We start from the raw sequence: 23,762 nt of genomic DNA, 5'->3' as shown, positions 1-23,762 counted from the left end.
ACTGCAGGAGCATAACATTAAGGGCAAGCAAGCAGAGATGCAACACAGAAAGGCAATTAGTTAATTGAAATAATCTCAATATAAAGTATGAACTTCCTGTCTTGTCTTATATTACTTGAGTTTTTTTGTTTCCATCAGTAGAACGTGTGATAACATGGCAGAGGAGTTTCATACATGAGCCATTCACTCTTAACAGTATATTCGTCTCTCCCCTATTTCACCAGCTGGCGCTGCTCTCTCAGTGAGTCCTTCACCACTTGCAGCCACTATTCTTTAATGTTCAGGCTGCATCTTTCCCTGTCTCGCAACTCCATTTTGTCATCTCCCATCTCTGAAGCCTGTAGAGGTGCGTCACATAACACACCAACTCTGGCTTCCTCCAAGTCACAGTTTTATCCCCTTAGTGCAAGGCATCTGCATCAATGACAGATTTGCAAACATCACTGACAGAAAGCTAAGCGAACTGGGAGCTAATTACATAGACAAAGGGCAACATTTTCATTCCCAGGTCCTGATTTTGCCAAATGGCAGAGCGGACCCTGCTAATGTAGGTAGGAGAACAAAAGAGTACCTCTAGATGGAGTCACCCCTTGAAGCCTTTTCAATATCTAAGAATAAAAAGTGGACACATCTTCCAGACCATCATTATGGAAGGGATACCTCTCTATAGGATGGTTTGCAGCTGCAGATGTGCAGTTCATCAATCAGGAAAATTTGATGAGTGCCCCTTAATAGGTCCTGTAATTGGCGGGCAGCCATCATCCCCTACCCTGAAGCAAGCTCCTTCAAAATAGGCCAGAGGTGGGAACGCATTGGCAGGCCAGCAAATCAGCTGGTAGTGTGAAAGTGCCTCCAAGCCCACCTCCCCGCCTCCATGAGAATCCGGTCCACAGTATCTGTTATGCAGTCCTAAAGAATTACATTTAGACATTGGGCCAAATTCCTAGAAATAGGAAACATAAGCAGCCATAAGGCTTAATGCATGGATGTAAGATGGATGTAAAATCCATCTGGTTTAAATATTGCAATGAAGTGATACAAAGTCCAAGAATCAGATTACAGAACCAATTTACAGGCACAGAACTCAATCCTCAGGCACAGGGTTCAATAGACAGATACCAAGCCCCTCACACCCAGAGCCCAGTGCTTCCCGTTGGTTTCAATATACAGGGGTATATGTCCAATACACATTGAACCAAATGCGCAAACACTAATGCCCATTTGCAGACACAAGATTCAACAGACAGATCTAAAGCCCAATATACAGAAGAAAAAAAACAATAACATTTAACACACAGAGATGCAGACCCACTCCAACAAACTGCACTGATATAGTGTCTTTTATGTGATTAAAAAGTCCAGAAACACCACTGAAGGAATATCTCACTCAGATTAGTTTAACTATATATATTCTGTATATCTATAAGACATTTGCCAACTTTTTTTTATTAATTCATGGGATGTGGGTGTTGCTGGCTAACCCAGCATTTATTACCTATCCCTAATTGCCCTTGAGAAGGTGGTGGTAAGCTGCCTTCTTGAACTGCTGCAGTCCTTCATATGCCAAATCACCAGATCACAAATCATAAGATCTCCAGATCACTGCCTGACACACGCATCAGGATCTTCAGATCACTGCCTGCCATTTGTGGCAGGATCATGCAGAAGGATCTCCTGACCCTCACACGAGCTGGGATCTCCAGATCGCTGTCCATCACACGCTGCCAAATCCCTAGATCACTGTCCACCAGACACTGCAAGATCTCCAGATCACCACACACCACAGCAAGATCTCCAGATCACCCCACCACACATATAATGAGATTCCCAACACAGAGAGATTTTCAAAGATAGAGAAAATTTCCAATCATTGCCCATCACACAAGACCTCCTGATCACTTCCTACAACACATGAGAACTCCAGATCACCACCCTTACACACAGCGATATCTCCAGATCACTCTCAATTATCAGCAACGTATACATCCAAGGTTAAAATCCAGGTTAGATTGACTACGGCAGGAGGCCTGACCAATGAGTAAGTAGCATCTGGAAGTCCAAAAGCATCAGCAAGAAGCTGGACAAACATCTATTACAGTCAGTAGTGCAGGGTGTTACGCTCTATGGATGTGAGAGTTGGACTCTGAAGGAAGGGGATGAAAGGAGGAGGATAACAGCTTTTGAAATGTGGGAATGGCAAAGGATTCCAGAATCAGCTGGATGGACAGAAAGAGAAATGAGTGGATTGGATCAAAAGTAGAAGTTCAGGAATGGAAAAGGTTGCTAAGTACAGTTAGAGAGAGAAAGAGAGCCAAATACAGACATTGGAAATGAGGACTCGACAGTCTTGTCTTGGCAACAACTGAAAGAAATATTGAGGGTAAAGACAGAAGAGGAAGAAGAAAAATCAGATGGATTGATAATATTGAGAGGTGGACTGAGGGAGGCTTGGAGAAAGCCAGAGAAAAAGCAAGAGAATGCTAACGGCCCCACTAAGGCTATGGTGATAACGAACAATAGAAAACATCAAGAATTATTCTATCAAGCAGCAATAACCAGTTTACTGATGCACAGTTTGGGTTCCAGCAGGACCACTTTGCTCCAGACTTCTATATAGCCTTGGTCTAAACATGGACAAAGGAGCTGAACTCAAGAGGTGAGGTGAGAGTCACTGCCATGACATTACGATAGCATTTGACTGAGTGTGCCATCAAGAAGGCTGAGCAAAATTGAATTCAATGGGAATCAAGGGGAAACTCTCCACTGGTTGGAGGCATATCTAGCAGAAAGGAAGATGTTTGTGGTTTTTGGAAGACATTCATTTCAGCCCCAGAACATTGCTACAGGAGTTCCTCAGGGTAGTGTCCTAGGCCCAACCATCTTCAGCTCCTCATCAATGACCTTCCCTACAACATAGGGCTGCATCTTCTGGTTGGCAAGCATGGGGCGGGGCCCGCTCACTGACGCGTAAAATGACGCGGGGTGACGTTGGGCGGGTGTCCTGGCGTCACCCCACATCATTTACAGTCTCAGGTTGGCGGGCGTGTAGCTGACCTGTCAACAGCCTATTAAGGCCATTAAAAAAGTAATTGAAATCATTAATGGACCTGTCCGTCCAACCTGGCGGGCAGACCGGGAGCCCAGGCGGGCTTCTGAAAAAACATGAAACCTCATTCACGGGCAGGATGAGGTTTCATGAGGGACTTAAAAATTTCAAAATATTTAAAAATAAAAGTTATGGACATGTCCCATGAGGGGACGTGATAGTGACATTTTTTTCTCATCTTTATTGAACCTTTCAAACCTGAGCCGATCTCCCTGAGGCTGTACTTTGCCTCAGGGAGATCCGTGCACTCTTTCGTGCGCATGCGTGAAACAGCACACTCTCGGCTCAGGGAATCCCCCCCCCCCCTCCCCCCCGCCTGCACAGGGGGCCATTAGCGCTTCCTGGCGGACGTCACACTGGGCGGGCCTTAATTAGCCCACCCACGTAAAATGGTGACGTGCCCCCAATTGGGGGCGCCGATCGGGAACCTGGCCGCCCGCGCTCGCTCCCCCCCAATGGGGGGAAAATGTTGCCCGTAAGGTCAGGAGTGGGGGTGTTTGCTGATGATTGTACAGCGTTCAGTGCCATTCACAATTACTCAGATACTGAAGCAGTCTGTGATAACATGCAGCAAGAAAACTGGACAATATTCGGATTCGGGCTTATAAGTGGCAATTAACATTCAAGCCACATAAGTAACAGGCAATGACTACCTCCAGCAAGAGAGAATCTAACCATCACCCTTTGACATTCAACTGCATTACCATCTCTGAAACCCCACCCACAACATCCTGCAGGGTTACCTTTGATCAGAAATTTAATTGGACCAGCCATTTAAATACTGTGGCTACAAGAACAAATCTGAGGCTAGGAATACTGCAGCGAGTAGCTCACCTGCTGACTCCCCAATACCTGCCACCCATTTACAGTGCACAAGTCGGGAGTGTGACCAAAAACTCTCCACTTGCCTGGATGAGTGCAGCTCAAACAGCACTCAAGAAGCTTAATAGCATCCAGGCCAAAGTAGCCCATCCACCAACTTAAACAGTCACTCCCTCGACCACGAGCGCATAGTGGCAGCAGTGTGTACTATACACAAAATGGGCACTGCAGCACCTTGTCAAGGCTTCTTCAACAGCACCTTCCAAACCTGTGGTCTCTACCACCTGGAGGGACAAGGGCAGCAGACGCATGGGAAAACAACCACCTGTAGCTTAATCCCCTCCAAACCACACACCATCCTGATTTGACACTATACTGTTGGTCCTTTACTGTCGCTGGGTCAAAATCCTGGTACCCGTTGTAACAGCGCAGTGAGTGTACCTACATCACATGGGCTGCTTTGGTTCACGAAAGTGGCTCACCACCTCCTCAAGAACCTTGTGGTATGTGAGGGGCAGTGATGTGGAGACCTCGCAGTGTGTGAGGGACAGTGAGGCGGAGGCTGCACAGTGTGTCCAGATGATATGTCCAGATGACTACCTGGCACATACAGTGAGATCTCCGCATCATTAATCATCTCACAGGGTGAGGTCGTCAGATCACTGCGCCTCACACACTACGATGTCTCCACCTCACTGTCCCTCACACACTGTGCTGCCTCCACCTGACTGTCCCTCACACACTGTGAGTTCTCCACATCACTGTCCCTCACACACTGCGAGGTCTCCACATCACTGTCCCTCACACACTGTGTGATCTCCACCTCACTCTCCCTCACACACTGCGAGTTCTCCACATCACTGTCCCTCACACACTGTGCTGCCTCCACCTGACTGTCCCTCACACACTGCGAGTTCTCCACCTCACTCTCCCTCACACACTGTGAGTTCTCCACATCACTGCCCCTCACACACTGCGAGGTCTCCACATCACTGTCCTTCACACACTGCGTTCTCCACCTCACTGTCCCTCACACACTGTGCTGCCTCCACCTCACTCTCCCTCACACACTGCGAGGTCTCCACATCACTGCCCCTCACACACTGAGTTCTCCACATCACTGTCCCTCACACACTGTGAGTTCTCCACATCACTGTCCCTCACACACTGTGCGATCTCCACATCACTGTCCCTCACACACTGTGCGATCTCCACATCACTGTCCCTCACACACTGCGAGTTCTCCACATCACTGTCCCTCACACACTGTGAGGTCTCCACCTCACTGTCCCTCACACACTGCGAGGTCTCCACCTCACTGCCCCTCACACATTGTGCGATCTCCACCTCACTATCCCTCACACACTGTGTGATCTCCACATCACTGCCCCTCACACACTGTGTGATCTCCACATCACTGCCCCTCACACACTGTGTGATCTCCACCTCACTGCTCCTCACACACTGTGTGATCTCCACCTCACTGCCCCTCACACACTGTGCGATCTCCACCTCACTGCCCCTCACACACTGCGAGTTCTCCACATCACTGTCCCTCACACACTGTGTGATCTCCACCTCACTGCCCCTCACACACTGTGTGATCTCCACCTCACTGTCCCTCACACACTGTGTGATCTCCACCTCACTGCCCCTCACACACTGCGAGGTCTCCACCTCACTGCCCCTCACACACAGTGCGATCTCCACCTCACTCTCCCTCACACACAGTGCGATCTCCACCTCACTGTCCCTCACACACTGTGTGATCTCCACATCACTGCCCCTCACACACTGCGAGGTCTCCACCTCACTGCCCCTCACACACTGTGCGATCTCCACCTCACTGCCCCTCACACACTGTGTGATCTCCACCTCACTGTCCCTCACACACTGTGTGATCTCCACCTCACTGCCCCTCACACACTGTGTGATCTCCACCTCACTGTCCCTCACACACTGTGTGATCTCCACCTCACTGCCCCTCACACACTGCGAGGTCTCCACCTCACTGCCCCTCACACACAGTGCGATCTCCACCTCACTCTCCCTCACACACAGTGCGATCTCCACCTCACTGTCCCTCACACACTGTGTGATCTCCACATCACTGCCCCTCACACACTGCGAGGTCTCCACCTCACTGCCCCTCACACACTGTGCGATCTCCACCTCACTGCCCCTCACACACTGTGTGATCTCCACCTCACTGCCCCTCACACACTGTGTGATCTCCACCTCACTGCCCCTCACACACTGTGCGATCTCCACCTCACTGCCCCTCACACACTGCGAGTTCTCCACATCACTGTCCCTCACACACTGTGTGATCTCCACCTCACTGCCCCTCACACACTGTGCGATCTCCACCTCACTGCCCCTCACACACTGTGCGATCTCCACCTCACTGTCCCTCACACACTGTGCGATCTCCACCTCACTGCCCCTCACACACTGTGCAGCCTCCACCTGACTGTCCCTCATACACTGCGAGGTCTCCACATCACTGCCCCACACACAGTGCGAGGTCTCCAGATGACTTGCAATCATCAGAAAAATGATGATGGTGTCATTGACTGCTATCAAGAGGCACTTCATCAGCAAAACCTGTTCACCGAACCTCAGAGTGGGTTTCGCCAGGGCCATTCTGCTCCAGGCCACACTACAGCCTTGGTCCAAACATGGACAAAAGAGCTGAATTCCGGAGGTCACATGAGGGTTACTGTCTTTGACATGAAGGCATCATTTATCACTGCACAAGTTCCTCAAGGGTAGAGCCTAGGCCCAACTATCTTCAGCTGCTTCATCAATGATCCTCCCTCCAACATAAGGTCAGAATTGGTCATGTCTGCTGATGATTGACTCCTCAGATACTGAAACAGTCTGTGTCCATATGCAACAAACCCAAACAACATTCAGGTTTGGGCTGATAAGTAGCAAGTAACATTTGCGCCACACAAGTGCTAACCAACGACCATCTCCAACAAGAGAAAATCTAACCATCGCCCGTTGACAATCAGCGGCATTACCATCACTGAAGCCCCCAACAATCCTGGGAAGTTTTCATTAACCAGAACCTTAACTGGTCCAGCCACTGTGAGATCTCCACATGACAGCCTGTCACACACACTGAGATTTCCACACTATTATCCATCTTCAAAGTCCTTCCAAACGAACAAGAGGGAGATCCCGAAGGTCCAATGCATCATTTACACTGAGTGCTGTATAGTTCTAGGCACCTCGTACACTAATTTCTCCAGAGTAGCAATCATTTAACATTGTGAAATGCTTTTAGCTAATCCATCTTCCAAAATAACAACACATCAGCATTATGTATTCGACATTATTATGTGCCAAGGTCCATTAGCATAAGCGTTCCAAACAACATGTGGAATCTATAGCACAAAATAATTGATAAATCAGGATTATAATTTTTGAGGAAACAGTTATCTTTTAGGCTTCTATAAACCGTCTTTCTTGAGTTGGTATTAAAATTCCAGTAGCTGCATAATTGGTTAAATCAGATTCTTTAAGTCACAAGTGCAAGGTTTAATTTTCCTTCTGTTGCTTGATGTAGTCGACACACTCTGTTCAACATGAAAAATCATATTAACTTTGAACTCAAGACTATTCCAGGCTTATATAAACAAATTAATATTTTTCATATGTTTTGAGAAGCTGAGAGGCACGCAATGGCGCTACTTATTCCAGCATGCCAATGTCTTCATGTCCTAGCCCAGCCAATGAACATAAATAAGTCATTCAACTGTAGGAGCATCACAACCAAGCTCAGTCCTGTTCTCTTGTCCAGTGCACACGCAGTATGTCCTGCACATCCACATATGTACACACGCACATGCACATGTGCATATGCACACACACACACATATACATGATAACAGAAACTCGCATTTATGTACCTTTTTAATGTAGTAAAACAACCCAAGGTGTTTCACAGAAGCATTAGCAAACAAGGGTCAACATCCTGCCACATAAGGAGATATTAGGACAGGTGACCAAAATCTTGATCAAGGAGGTACGTGTTAAGCAGCTTTGTAGAGAAGAAAGGGATAGAGAAGAGAGAGAGAGATGGGGAGGCAGAGAGATTTAAAGAGGGGATTTCAGAGCTGAAGGCCCAGCTATCAATGGTGGAGCTATAGAAATCGGGGATATACAAGAGGCCAGAATTAGTGAAATGCAGATATCTCAGAGGATTGTGAGGCTCAGAGACAGGAAGGCATGAGACCATGGAAGTATTTGAAAACAAGAAAGATAAATTATAAAATCAAGGCATTGTCAAACCGGGGCGCAGTGTAGGTCAGTGAGCATGGGGATGATGGGCAAGCAGAGCTCGGTGCCAGTTAGGATATGTACAGGATACATGTGCATATGTGTATGTGCTCGCACACTCACACAAGGACAAGTGTGTATTTGTGTCTGTGTATACACACACACACACACACACTTTCCATTAGCGATCAGAAAACCTTTCTACCCCTCCCTGAAGGACAAAGTACAATTATAGTTCCCTCCATCTCTGAGAGCTCAAGCCCAAGGTCAAGCTTCAGCACCCCTGCCCTGTTTGGTTACAGACATCAGGGCAAATGGAAACACTATTTTTAATTTCAATTCCACTTGAGAAGTCTCTTAGCCCTTATCCCTAAACGTAATATCGACACAAGAAGGTAACTATGCCGTTTCTGGATGAGTTTGAAAAAACTGCTACACAGGTCACCCAGAGGGCAATGACAACATGCAACTTGCTACCGCATGGAGTATTTGAAGCAATTAACAGAGCTGTCTTTAAAGTGAAGCTAGGTAAATATATGAAGGATAAAGAAATAGAAGGATGGCAGATAAGGTGAAATGAAGTTGGTTGTGAGGAAGCTTGTGTGGAAGAGCATTAATACTGACACAGTCCATTTGTCCGAATGACCTGTTTCTATGCTCTACGTAATTCTGTGCAACTCATTAGGAGCTACAGTGCTGTGTCAATCATTATTTAACCCTAGGTTTGCAGCTAGGACTGTTGATGATGCCATATGCAATGCTCTTATTTGATGTAATGTTTCAACAAAGATGACGCTGTGGCATTTGCACAACACAGAAGAAAAATTTGTCCAGCACTCGCTCTCTTTTATCTTTTCTGTATCTAACACGACATAAACCAAATCCTTATGTAATACCGTGCATACATTTATTTAAAGCCTTATCACTTTGACACTTCTCAAAATGCTGTGCACAATGAAATGCCTAAATAATTATGGTCACTCTTGTTAAGTAAACAGGTTAAGCATTATAAATCACTATTAAATCGTCCACCTCCCCTATGGGCTATGGGGAAAGAGCAAATTAGAGTGGGACTGGCTGGATAACTCTTTCAAAGAGCTATCACAGGCACAATGGCTGCCTTCTGTGACGTAAGAGTCCATGGTTACTGTAAGAAATTAAGATTGTATTGCCTGCATGGTTTTTCTCTTCTGAGTATTTTTTTCTTCATATCAGTAATGTTTGGATTGTGTATATTGGAAAGTCAAAGGGCAGAGAGAATTTCAGAGAATGGGTTAATAATCAGATGTCATCAATTTAAAATCATTGACAAAAGATTCAGAGGGAAGATGAGGAGGAATTTCTTCACTCAAGAGTTGTCCAGATCTGGAATGCTCTATCTAAAAAGATGGTGGAAGCTGACTCCATAAATAATTTTAAAAGGGACCTGGACAGGTACATCAGGATGAGAAACTTACAGAGTTACAGACAAAAAGCGGGGATGCCTAACTATGTCCTTCAAAGAGCCAGCACAGGCATAATGGGCCAAATGGCCTTCTTCTGTGCTGTAACTTTCTACAATTCTATAATACTTTCTTATTTGAATCAAATATGTCAGTCTCTTAACCAGGCATGAAATGTCTCTTTCTAATGCAGGAGGCTTGCCAATCAGACTCAATTCCTCAAGGCAACTTAGTTATGTTAAAGTGGGGATGGGAAAGCAATACAAATCACTTACAGAAAAGACATGTTTAACTAGAAAGATATTGAAAAAGATAAAATTCCTTGAATATAGAAGTTTAAGGAGTGTCCTTAATGGACTAACAGATTTGATAAGGCAGACAAAAGAAACACCTTACTTGAGGAAGAATATACTGCCATAGAGGGAGTGTTAAGAAGTTTCACCAAACTAAACCTGGGATGGTGGGATCGTCCTATGAGAAGAGATTGAGGAGACTGGGCCTGTATTCTCTAGAGTTCAGAAGAATGAAAGGTGATATCATTGAAGTGTGCAAAATTCTTACACGGCTTGACAAGGTAGATGCAGGGAGGATGTTTACCCTGATTGAGGGGTCTAGAACCGGGGGCACAGTCTCAGAATAAGAGGTAGGCCATATAGGACCGAGATAAGGAGGAATTTCTTCAGAGGGTGGAAATCTTTGGAATTCTCTACCCCAGAGGGCTCTGGAGGCTCAGTCATCGAGTGTATTCGAAGCAGAGGTCAATAGATTTCTAGGGCAGAATTTTGCCCTTGGGGGAGGTGCTTGGCGGGGGCGGGCTGGGGTAGTCAGGAAGCTGACTGCCGCCCGTGGTCGGCACCGCATCGCAATTTCATGCTGGTAGGACAATCAAGGCCCGCCCAGTGTGAAAGGCGAGCTGCAGCGCTGGGTGCTGCCTGTGTGGGGTGGGGGGAAGGGGAGGAGGGAGAGCGGGCTGAGCGCAAACTTCACGCATACAGTGAGGAGTGGAGTGCTCCATGGAGTGCTCCATAATCTCCCTGAGGCAGCGAGATGAAGAGATGTAAAAAAAAATAAAAATTTAATGAAACATGTCCCTTCATGTGACTCTGTCACACGAGCAGGGGCATGTCAATAATGAAAAATTAAAATTTTTATTTTATTTTTATTTGCTTTTGGAAACCTCATCCTGCCCATGGACGAGGTTTCCAAAAAAATGCAAAGGCTGCTTGGCCTTTTCGCCTGCCCGCCAACTGCTAGGTTGGGCGGGCAGTGAAGAATTTGATTTAATTGGTTACTTAATGTTCTTAACAGGCCTTTTAATTGTCGGCGGGCGGGCAGCCAGCTCCAATGCACACCCGCCGAATGAACTATCGTAGAACTGCGCCTGGCCATTTAGGGATGATGCCAGGAAGCACTTCTTCACACAAAGTCTCATGAAAATCTGGAACCCTCTCCCAAGGAACTGTTGAGGCTGGCGGTTGATAGAAAATTTCAAAACTAAGATTGATAGATTTTTGTTAGGTAAGGGTATTAAGGGTTATGGAGCCAAGTCAATGAAATGGAGTTGAGATATGGATCAAGCATGATCTTATTGATCAAGTGGCCTTCTCATGTTCCTACGATGTTGGAGGCTGTGTACAGGAGAGGCTGCCCGTGTTCTTATTAATTTCATAACTTGCTCGAATCTGCAGAGCACACGACCACTGCTACATTTTGAATGGTTCTTACTTAAAGAAGTACACTTGTCCTCTATAATAAAATCAAAATACTACGGATGCTGGAAATCTGAAACGAAAACAGAAAATGCTGGAAAAATCTGTGGAGAGAAAAACAGAGTTAACGTTTCAAGTCCGTATGACTCTTCTCTTGTCCTCTAGTTGCCTTGAAATGCCTCACCAGGGTAAATTCTAGGATGAATTGCCTTGATCCCAAAGACTTGCTTACATTGGTTGTTGCTGTAATGTTGATTCCTTGTTTGTGCCTCCTATGACATTTTAAACTTTACTTAGCTCTCAATGTCTTATTAATTACATTGTTAAGGTTTGTTAATGCTAATTACATTGTTAAGGTTGAGAGAAACAGGGGTTGGGTATTAATTGTCTTTCAGCACACCAGGGGATTGCTGGGACACTGGGCTGTGTGGGAAGGGAGCTGTGAGACTGAACAAGTCATAAACTCTCTCAATAAAGAAAAGCTCTGTATCTTGGTTTCTGCTTCACCAACCAGCTTTGTTCCTGTTAACATTGGCTTTCCTTGAAGTTGTTGTTTCTATGTACTGTAATTCACAAATTGCAAGATAATAAAAGTAAAAACAGAGACTTGCATTGATGTAGTGTCTTTCATGATTTCCCAAAGCACCTTTAACCAATGAAGTTCTTTGGAAGTGTACACTCTGGTGCAATGTAGGAAATGCAGGAGCCAATTTGCACACAGCAAGACCCCACAAACATAAATGAAGTGAATGACCAGGTAATTAGTGATTTTGGTTGAGGTATAAATATTATGGGTTTGCTCTGGTGAAAAGCTCCAGGTTTGAGTCCCACTCTGGGACTTGATGGCCAGGGAAGGAATGTGGCCAAACAGGTTGGCTATCAATATGCAAATCCTTCCCATACACCTATGAAAGGCAATAAGAGAAGAATCTCTTGGTCAACCAGAATCTGCAGAAGGCAATAGCAAATCACTGCAATACCTTGCCAAGCATAACCAAGAACCAATATATGGAAGTCCATGGTCGCCAATGCCCTCTTAGGGCATGGTACCTGAAGGAAGCGAGAGAGATAAACATTGTCCAGGCCACGAGAGAGAACGCCCTTGCTCTTTTTCAAAACCATGCCATGGGATCTTTTGCACCTACCAGAGAAGGCAGTTGTGGTTACAGTTTAATGTCTCATCTGAAAAAGGGCACTTGCGACAGAAGTTTGCTGGTGTGTTAGCCTACATTATGTGCTCAATTCTGTGGAGTGGGACATGAACCCACAATCTTACTCAGAGGTGAAGTGCAACCTGACTGTTTCTATTTTTAAAAATGTGCAAGAAATAAAAATTTAAAAATCGCAACTGCTTGAAATCTGAAATATAAACAAGAAAATACACACAGTCAAACTAATTCCATAATCCCCAAGCATAGAACATGAGTAGTAGAATTGGGGCTACAGGAATGTTATTGATCTGTGTTCCCTTACCCACATGGCAGAGAAGAGAGCCCACCAGAAGGAAAAAAACATCAGTTGATCTCAGGCCAACATGATTTACTTGCGCAAGCTACGGAAGGGACTGCCACTCACAAATCCGCTTCTTTTTTAAATTCTTTCACGGGATGTGGGTGTCGCTGGCTAGGCCAGCGTTTATTGCCCATTCCTAATTGCCCTTGAGAAGGCTGCTGGAGCGCTGCCTTCTTGAACCGCTGCAGTATCTGTGGTGTAGGTACACCCACGATGCAGTGAAGGAGGGAGTTGCAAGATTTTGACCCATCGACAGTGAAGGAACGGCAATATATTCCCAAGTCAGCATGGTGAGTGGCTTGGAGGGGAACTTGCAGGTGAGGGTGTCCCCATCTATCTACAGCCACAACAGATGATGTTCAGTACAGAAATAACATACACTCTGGGCACAGTCCATCATCTCCTGAGACAGACAGATGCCATACAAATACTTCCTGTGACTACAGCTCCTTAGTTGGGAGCAGAGGATGAAAGGGTTAAAGGAGTGCAATCCTTCAACTTTACATTTGATGTTTTCCCTTCCTATTTAATTAGTGTTTGTGGTAAATTATTGGACCCTGGACCTGGAAGTAAACTGGGCCTCGAGATGACGCCCATCCATAAATCCCCTCACACCCATTGGTGGCCTCGGCTTCGGCCCAATCCTCTCCCTAAACGCCTTCCCCTTTCCACTTCACTTTCCTCATTTAAGACCACCCCCCCCCCCGCCCCCCACCTTTAAAACTCAGCTCTCATTTGACCACCTGCCCTAATATCAGCTTAAGTGGCTGGGATGCCAAATTCAGTCTGATGAAGCACCTTCGGACATTTCACTACATCAAAGGTGCCAGGTAAATGCCAGTTAGTGTTATCGCTGTGATAGGTGGAGGGTGCAAGGATAGACAGTTTTTCTCGCAACTTACAGCGTGTTTAGAAACAAGGGGGGAAGCGGGAAGAAAGGGTTTGTCGGACACTCATTCTGGAGGCTATGTGATGTCGGAGTGCCTTCAGTCGGAAATTCCTTTCTCCATAGCAACATGCCTGATAAACAAACTTTGAAAGCTGGAATCAGAACTTTAAAACGGGAACAACATTTCATGCTTTTTAAAAAAAAAAAATTCCTGCTCCCTTCCCCACTCTGTTGGCTCCAGTCCCCCCGGTGGCTGCCTAGCGCCCATCGTCCTGTTTCCCGCCATGTGGCCCAAGCTCATGTCTGCCCCCAACCGAGGTCAACATTTCCATCAGCAGGTGTGGGCTGCCTGCCTGCTGAGGCTCCCCGAATGTTGCCCTGGGAGTGCTGAGGCATCTGGGCACACAACCCGGGGATTAATGCTGATGGGCGCTTTCTGGTCTTGTATGACTCAACTACGCACTGTTCAGAGTCGGCTGCAGGGGAGCCAAAATACACACACACACACACACACACACACAGCAAAAAAAAAAGAGTAAGGAGAAAGAAAACAAAGGCGAGAGAGGGAAAATGATTGCTGGTTAAACAATGAAGAGCTTCTGAAGAGGAAGTCCTTAATCAAAAGGCAATTGTCCCGAGCATGAGAAAACCTCTCGCTCCACATTCAGATGCGCACTCGATGCATTCCCATTCCAATACACTAAAGAACATTCACCTGTTTAAATGAGTGTGGCTCAGCTCCCAGTTCGTGCTTTCATTTTTTTGAGCTGCAGGCTGCACTAAGGCTGCAATTATTTTTGCGCCCAATTCTGAAACTGAATAGCGTGACGGTGACTCTGCCGCAAGCAGCAGTTCTGACAACTTGTCAGTGACTATATTGTCACATTCGCCCGGCATGGATGCAACACCCATAGTACACAGACCCAACCGCACCAATTACATCGCCCTGTCCACTCAGACCCGATAACAGATATCTTCTCACACTGTCCCGGCTACACCCTCATGCTGCCAATCTATGTTGTACTCACTACCCCGCTAACCCTAACATAAAATCCATACCCCACTAACCCTAACATAAAATCCATACCCCACTAACCCTAACATAAAACCCATACCCCACTAACCCTAACATAAAATCCCTACCCCACTAACCCTAACATAAAATCCCTACCCCACTAACCCTGACATAAAATCCATACCCCACTAACCCTGACATAAAACCCATACCCCACTAACCCTGACAGAAAACCCATAGCCAAATGACCGTTCGATAAAATTTATATCACATTGACCCGACAGTAAAATCTACACCGCGATAGCCCAATATAAAACCCATACCCATACCACGCTGACCCTAACATAAAATCCATATGCTCTCTTCCTAACATATAATCCATACCATTCTGCCCGTAACAAAAATCTATATGCTCTGTCCCTAATACATATATAGCCCATACCATTCTGACCCTGGCATAAAATCTATATCATATTGACTCTAATATATAGCTCATACCATTTTGACCCTAGCTTAACAACGATAAGACACTGACCCTAACGTACTCTGAAACTAGCATAAAATCTATGACACTGATCCTAATATATAGCCCATACCATTCTGATCTTAACATAAAATCTATACCATTCTGAACTTCCCAAATAATCGGTGTCATCTAACCCTGCCACAAATGCCACACTGACCTTAACATAAAAGCCATAACCCATTGACGCTGTCACACATTCCAGGTACATTGACTCTACTACAAAGTCCCCAACACTTCGCCCATGCGAAACTCACCCTGCAGCCTCCCATTTTGTCCCACTCGAGCGGGCGGGACTCGGATTCAGACCAACAGAACAAGCAGCGCCCGCTGACTTACCCAGGAAAGGCAGCAGGTAAAGTGAGCGGAGGTGGGAGCCGGCTCCGGTCGGTTTTAAACCCATTGCCTCTGTCAAAGCTGGGCTGCCGAGTATTGCCTCTTCCCTTCTGTCCCGCCTTGGTGTGTGTGTGAGAGATGGAGGCTGTGTGTCCTGATGTTGCTCTGTGCAGATGGAGATACAGTCGGTACTGCAGCCACTGGTGAGTGTTTCAGTCAGGGCTCTTTTACCAACGATAAATCATATGACCTGCTTAATTTAATCTGACCAAACAAAAATAAAAGCCCTCAACCAGAACTGGAATCATTCGTCTTCTTGTTCTGTCCCAATCCTTGAGAGACATTGGCTGTGAATTAAAGTATTCAGCACTTAAGCGTTCCCCTTGTATTTGAACCAACTTTCTGCCTGTACTTCACATGTTGATCACTATCCCTTTAAAATTGTATGGAGGAGCCAAGTCTTGGTATTATCTAGTACTGTACTCCAGCAACTTTGTATTAATGATTCACACTCATGCCAACTGAATTAATTGTTTATATTCAATCAAAGACCTCAAGTTTAAACAATGCATTTTCTCTCTCCCCCACCCCTCTATAAACCAGTATTTAACAGCAACTGGGAATATCTTTCTCCTCTGTAAATCAGCTGGACACATTTTCCATTGATCTCAGTGTTTATAAATTAATAAATCAAAGCCAATATGGTTTGTTAAAGACAAACAGTGTTTTACTAACTTGATTGAGTTCTCTGATGAAGTAAGGGAGAGGGTTGATGAGTGTAGCGATGAACAACTGATGTGTGTGTGTGTGTGTATAAACTTTCAAAAGGTGTTTGATCAAGAATCACTTCATATACTTATTAACAGAACTGAAGCCTGTGGGATTAAAGAGGCTGTGGCAGTGTGAATGCAAAATTAGCCAAGTAACAGGAAATAAGAGAGGATAGTTCAGTCTGAACAGTTCAGACTGGAGAGAAGTATTTAAGGGTCAGACTAGTGGTCCATGTGTTGGACCCTCAGGGTTCTGTATTGGCTTCACTTTTTTTCTATTCTGACCCAAGCATAAAATCTATACCACACTGATCTTAACATATAGCTCATACCATTTTGATCTGAGCAGAAATTCTGTACCACACTGACCTTAACATACAGCCCACACTATTGACCTTAACAAAAAATCCATACCATCTATGCATATAAATTAATGACCTGGGCTTGGGTTTACAGGGAATCATTTCAATGCTTGTGAATGACACAAGACCAGGGAATGTAGTAAACAGTGAATATAAGAACATAAGAAGTAAGAGCAGCTGTAGCTCATTCATCCCCTCAAGCCTACTCCACCATTCAATAAGCTCATGTCTGAACTTTTACATCAGTTCCACTTTCTCACCCTATCCCCATATCCCTTGATTTCTTTAATGCCTAAATATCTGCTGATCTCAGTCTTGAATACACTCATTGACTGAGCATCCACAATTCTCTGTGGCAGAGAATTCCAATGATTCACAACCTCCCAATGATTCACTACCTTTCGAGTGCAGAAATGTCCGCTTATCTCAGTCCTAAGTGGCCGAACCCTTAACTTCTGCCCATGATTCCTAGATCTAAACTTCCCAGCCTCAGTATCTACTCTGTCAAGCCACCCTAGAATTTTTACATGTTTTAATAAGATTACTTATCTTTCTAAACTCAAGAGAATATAGGTTCATTCTATTCAATCTCTCCACATGGAACTAAGATGGAATTTTCTGTGCCCACCGGCATCGGGCGTGTTCAATGGCATGCGCGGACAATATGGTGTGATCAGTTTCACAATGGCATGAAACCATTGTGATTGTCCGCTCAGCCCACCGATGGCAAGCCACATTTCCCACCATCGGACATCAGGAACTTCATTGTAGGACATCAGCATACAATTATTAGGCCATACTGCCAGATTGGCCCCCCCCAGCCCGCTGGATTATCCGTCCACGTCGGCGGGAAAGTACACCGATGTGTTTCACAACTGCACATAAAAGGAGTGCACTTGGCGGCCTGCACTTTGAGGGGAACTCGGATGTGTGTACACAGTAACATTGAGCAGTACTCGCCAGGGTCACCTGTTGGACTTCAAGCTTCACGGGCATTGGGGGGGTGGTTGGGGTGAGGGGCAGCCCAGCTGTTAAGGCAACTTGTAGGGTCGGGCGCAAGGGCAGCCCTGCTGTTCAATATAGTGCACAAGCATTCTGGGCGGGGGTTAGGGTGGAAGAGGGAAGTGGCCAAGCATTAGGGAAACCTGTATAAAGTGACCATTCCTGTGCAACTGAGACAGTTCAGGTGCAACCACATTGATTTGTTTGGAGTTGGGCTTCTAGCTTATCTGCCCACTCAAGCAATGCAGAGGCATCAAAGTGCCGCCAAGTGCTCCAAAGCTTTTCACTCCCCTCATCCCCCTCCCCCTCCCATTCCCCCCTACCCCCCACCCCCGACAGACTGCAAAGTCATGAGCGTTTTAGTGGATGGCAGAACAGTTGAACAACTGCACATGTTGTACAATCTCCTCGCTAAAGCTGACCATGGAGCAGTCACTGCTGGAGGTGCTCACAGCCCCTTGCAATTTCAGCATCCTGGTTTGGACCAGTCTCCCCCATGGTTCAAGCTAACAGTGCAGCCTTGCAGCGGGGGTTAGGAGAATACCTGTGCCTGAGCTGAGAGCACAGCATGCAGTCCAATGGGCAAAGCTGCCGCCAATCGGTCAGGAGGACTAGGGTGGAGATGGTAGGGTTTCGGGCAGCCATGCAGCGCACTAACCTCTGGCCATCCAAGTGGTAGCCAGCACTCTCCGGGAAGTATTAAGGGGCCATCACACTTAACCAGGTCGGGTCCTTAGTACACCCATGCTCACCCACATGTTTCTCTCTTTCATTCTGCAGGAGAAGTACTTCAGGATCATGGAGCCTGCTGAACTTGCTGTATGTCTGATGGCCTACAGATAGCAAAGACAACGGAGGAGAGAGTGACTGAGGCTCCTAGCTGCGCAGAGGCAAGAGCAGCAACCTCAGGAAGAAGGGGCGGCTGGGGCTCCCGCACACACCACTGAAGAGCCACAGCGAGCTGTCTGTCGCTGGTCGGCGCCCAGGGTCTATAGACACCGCCTGTTATTCCTGCAGATGACCAAGAGCCAGTGTCGCTGAAGACTGCACATGTCTGGGGAACTGGTCGGTCACATCTGCCAGCTACGGCAGGATTTAGCACCACGGGGACATGGAGGGCATCGAATGCCAGTGGCTGTGAGAGTGACTGTGGCACTCAATTTCTACGCCAGTGGCTCCTTTCAGGGCTCCATAGAGTGGTTCCCATGGACGGGATGAGGACAATGACTGTGAGTGTGTGAGAGTGAATGGTGATGTCCCTTGAACTGGCAGTGTGAGGACCCTGTGGATGTGTGATGGGTTTGTGAGTGTGTGAGTTGAGAGTGATGAAAAGAGTGACTTATGGACTTATGACTGGTGGAACGGAGGAGATCATTCATACCCTTGCAGCACTGGGTGGTTGTCTTCTTTTGAAGGGCTTTGGCGCTGACCACCGCTGCCACTGCCTCCCAAGCTGGATTGGCGAGGTTGCTGCCCATCCTGCAGCCAGATGGGGGTAGAGGACACCCCGATGGGACTCCACGGCATCCAAAAGGTGTTCCAGTGATGCGTTGCCGAACCAGGGGCCTGTAGTCTTTTTGCCTTTCAGGACCCTGTCTTTTTTGCAGCAGTCCTGGGCTGGAAACACTGAGATATGTGCTTGCAGCTAGACTTTAAATATGGCCCCCGGCGTGATGAAGTGGCGAGGCGATGGCAGGCGGGTGAATGACAGCCCACTCGCCATGGAAACGGCATGTTTCCTGGGAATGCATTAATAATGTGGTGGTTTTGGGGGCGATACGATGTGAAAACCCGTCGTTTTACCCGCCCGCTACCGCACTTAGAGCAAATCTGGGACCATTCCACCCTAGGAATCAATCTAGTAAACATTCACTGCACCTTGACTAAGGCAAGAATGTCCTCCTTGTATAAGGAGGCCAAAACTGTAAGCAGTACTCAAAAGTGTATGCTCACCAAAACCTATTTGCAGTAAGACATCTTCACTATTATACTGCAGCCCCATCGCAATAAAGGCTGACATACCATTGCCTTCCTGATTGCTTGCTATTACCTGCACATCAACTTTCAGCAGTTTGTATACAGGACCCTAAATCATTCTGACATTTAATAGACTCACCTTTTAAAAAATATTTTGCTTCTAGATTCCAAAGTGAATAATTTCACATTTCCCTACATTATTCTCCATCTGCCACACTTCTGCCCAAATCAGTTAACTTGTCTATATCCCTTTGCAGCCTCTTTACATCCTCCTCACAGTTTAATTTCCTACCTAGTTTTATAATGTCAACAAGCTTATAAATTACACTTTGTCCCCTCATCTAAGCCATTGATATAGATTGTAAATAGCTGAGGGCCAAGCACTGATCCATGTGGCACCCCACAGACTGCCATCCTGAAAATAATCCGTTTATTTCTACTGCCTGACCTGTAACTTCCTGGCTCCAGGATGTTGGAACTGGGGGTGGGGGGTGGTACCCAAAATATGCACTGGGGAACACCCCCTGGGAAGTCTGCAGCTATGAACTGTCTGGCAATTGCTCAGGAAGTTTAACCTTATGTTGGCCAAAGCCCTGCAATCAGAGCCATCTGAAAGTATGATTTATATGGCAAACTTCGGATAGTTCCGACTGTCTTACAGTAATAGTTACCCAGGAAAAGTTGGAAGAATTAAAACCTACTTCTAACTCCTGAGTAACTATAGTTCCCCCCCGAATTCCACAGGACTCCCTTGCCCTCCTCCCCACCCCGGCTACCCATGCAGCCGCCCCTGACGGCCCCCCGCTGACCAACCCCTCTCACTGACCAATCCCCGTCACTGACCACCTGCCTAACCAGCAGAGCCGCACTCCCCGCTGAGCACCCGACCCTCACCCACTTACCACCCGTTGCACCAACTGACCACCCGACTATCCTCACTGACTATCCAACCCCCGACTGATGACCTGACCCCCGAGCCCCCCAGTGACCACCTGACCCACCCTTGACCAACCCCCCGACGAGCCAAACAACTCTCCCCGACTGACCACCCAACTCCCCAACCAAACACTCCATCGATTAAACCCCCGCCGACCGACACCTCCCCCCACCATCGAACCCCCGCTCGACTGAATCCCCGACCGACCTCCCCATTGACCCTCCCTGACCGACCCTCCCACTGACTACCCAGCCCCCACCCCCCCAACTGACCACCCAATCCACCTGACCAACTCCCCCGACCAACCCCACCCCAAGCACTGACCATGCAACGCCCACCCCCACATTGTCCACCCAATTCCCCCCAACCAACCCCCCCCAACGGAATCCTCCCCCCACCGCCCACCCGACATCCTGGACCAACCCCCCGATCCCCCCAGAGTGACCCCCTCCCCACTGAACACCCGCCCGCCTGACAAACCCCACCAACTGACTTCTCCACCCAACCGACACCCCCCCCCTCCACTGATCACCCAAGCCCCATCCCCAGTGACCACCCAAACCCCTGCCCCCCTCAACCAACCAACCCCCTAATCCTTCTCACTTATCTTACAAACTTACCTTATCCATGGCTTCTGAAAGTGGCTGGACCTTTAAACTTACCTGCTTGACGGCAGCGAGTGCTGTAAATAGGGGGCATGGCTTCCTTACCTCTGACTCTGCAGCTTTCAACTCAAGGCCTCAGGAGCGCGCTGCCCTACCAAGTTCTTGCATGGCCTGAGTCGGAAGGTCGGGCAAGAAAGGATCGGCTGGATTTCCAGGTAAGTAACTAGGAACGGAGTGGCAATCCGACCGCGGAAGTCAGGCCCTCTGATTTCTGTCCATTAACCAATCCTCAATTCATTCTAACGTATTACCCCAATCCTATGAGCCCTCATCTTGTGTAACAACCTTTTGTGTGGCACCTTATTGAATGCCTTCTGAAAGTCCAAATATACCATATCTACTTCTTCCCTCTTATCTGCACTGCTAGTCAGTCTGTCAAAAAACATTGTCAATTTCCGTTTCATAAAACCTTGTTAACTCTGCCTCATTATATTGTGATTTTCCAGGCGCCTTGTTATCATTTTCTTAATAATAGATTCTTGCATTGTCCCTATTACTGATGACAGGGTAATTTGCCTATGTTGCCTGTTTGTTCTCTCTCCTTTCCTGAACAATGGGGTTGCAGTGGGATTGCATGTTCTATCTTCCAAACCATGGGGACCATTTTCGAGTCGAGGGAATTCTGGAAGATCAAAACCAATTATCTCTGCAGCCATCTCATTTTGAGTCCTATGATGGAGGCTATTATGTCCAGGGGCTTTGTTGGCTTTTAGCCCCATTACTTTCTCTATTACGTGTTATATTCTAATATTAGTTAAAGTTCCTCACACTCATTAGACACTTGGCTCCACAAACTTTCTGATATATTTGTGGTTCTAACATGAAGACAGGAACTAAATATTTGTTTAAAATCTCTGATATTTCCTTATTTCCCATTATAATTTCTCTTGTCTCTGCCTCTCAGTGACCTGAGTTTACTTTTGCCAGCCTCTTCTTATTTTGCATACTTGCAAAAGCTCTTACAATCTCTTTTTACATTTCTGGCTATATACTCTTATATACTATTTTCTCCCTCTTTATCAATTCTTTGGTAATCCTTTGCTGACTTTTAAAACCTTTTCAATCTTCAGACTTACTGTTCCATTTGGTAACACTATAAGCCTCTCGTTTTAATCTAATACTAGCCTTAATTTCTTTAGTTAGCCATGGTTGTACGACTTTTCCAGTGCAGATTTTATTCCTTAAAGGATGTCTAATTATTGAGAAATTTATATTATTTCTTTAACCATTATCTATTTAAATCATTACCTATCTACCATCATATCATTTAAGTCCCCAGTCTTCCTCAGCCAGCTTCACTGAATCACAGAATTGTTACAATGCAGGAGGAGGCCATTCAGCCCATCATGTCTGCACCGACAAATTCACCTAGTGCCATTCTTCTGCCTTCTCCCCATAACCTTCCACATTGTTTATTTTCAAATACAGTTCAATTCCTTTTTGGGTCCCTCAATTCCACCATACTTTCAGGCGGTGCATTCCACACTATAAACCACCCACTGATTGAAAAAGTTTTATCTCATATTGCTTTTGCTTCTTTGCCAATTACTTTAAATCTGTGCCTTTTTGTACTCGATCCTTTTACGAGTGTGGGAACCATTTCTCCCTATCTACTCTGTCCAGACCCCTCATGATTTTGAATACCTCTATCAGATCTCCTCTCATCCTTCTCTTCTCCAAGGAAAACAGTCCTAAATTCTCCACTCTATCTTCATAACTGATGCTCATCCCTGAAATCATTCTTGTGAATCTTTTCTGCACCCTCTCCAATGCCTTCACGTCCTTCCTAAATTGTGGCAGCCAGACCTGGACACAGTATTCCAGCTGAGGCCGAACTAATGTCTTATGCAAGTTCAAAATAACTTCCTTGCTCTTATATCTATTCCCCTATTAATAAAGCCTAGGATAGTGTATGCTTTATTAACAACACTCTCAATCTGTCCTGCCACCTTCAATGACTTATGTACAAATGCACCCAGGTCCCTCTGTCCCTGCACCCCCTGTAGAGTTGTACCCCTTATTTTATATTGTCTCTCCATGATCTAGCAAAATGAATCACCTCACATTTCTCTGCCGCTTGTCTGCCCATTCCACCAACTCGTCTATGTCCCTTTGAAGTTCTACACTATCCTCACAGTTTACAATGCTTCCAAGTTTCATATCATTTGCAAATTTTGAAATTATGCCCTGTATACCAAGGTCCAGGTCATTAATATTTATCAGGGAAAGCAAGGGACCCAACACTGACCCCTGGGGAACTCCACTACAAATCTTCATCCAGCCTGAAGAACATCCATTAACCACTACTCTCTGTTTCTTGTCACTCAGCCAATTTCATATGCATCTAATTTGCCTCTCAAACCTCCTCACTTAGGTTTGTTTATAAGACCCTGGTTTTGTAATTA

General features: G+C 46.3%; 1 protein-coding gene across 6 annotated transcripts in view; it reads right to left on the bottom strand.

Annotated features, from left to right (window-relative positions):
• The window catches only part of ltk (leukocyte receptor tyrosine kinase), a 213,470-nt gene extending 197,593 nt beyond the window's left edge, over window positions 1-15,877 (bottom strand). For 2 of the 6 annotated variants that reach the window (XM_078563098.1, XM_078563095.1), the window contains exons 1-2: window positions 14,486-14,640; window positions 10,057-10,168 (exon numbers count right to left, since the gene is read on the bottom strand). Coding sequence is in view for 2 of the 6 variants with exons in the window: in XM_078563095.1 (XP_078419221.1) it covers window positions 10,057-10,078 (22 nt within the window). In the remaining 4 variants the exon portion in view is untranslated. Of the gene's footprint in view, window positions 1-10,056; window positions 10,169-14,485; window positions 14,641-15,647 lie in introns of those variants that run through there. The other 4 variants (XM_078563097.1, XM_078563094.1, XM_078563099.1 and 1 more) reach the window with 2 other exon arrangements.
• Window positions 15,878-23,762: the final 7,885 nt, after the last annotated feature.

This window comes from Cetorhinus maximus, chromosome 18, assembly GCF_964194155.1.
Source record: "Cetorhinus maximus chromosome 18, sCetMax3.hap1.1, whole genome shotgun sequence".
In the NCBI taxonomy this organism is placed as follows: domain Eukaryota; kingdom Metazoa; phylum Chordata; class Chondrichthyes; order Lamniformes; family Cetorhinidae; genus Cetorhinus; species Cetorhinus maximus.
This window is presented reverse-complemented; position numbering and strand designations above follow the sequence as displayed.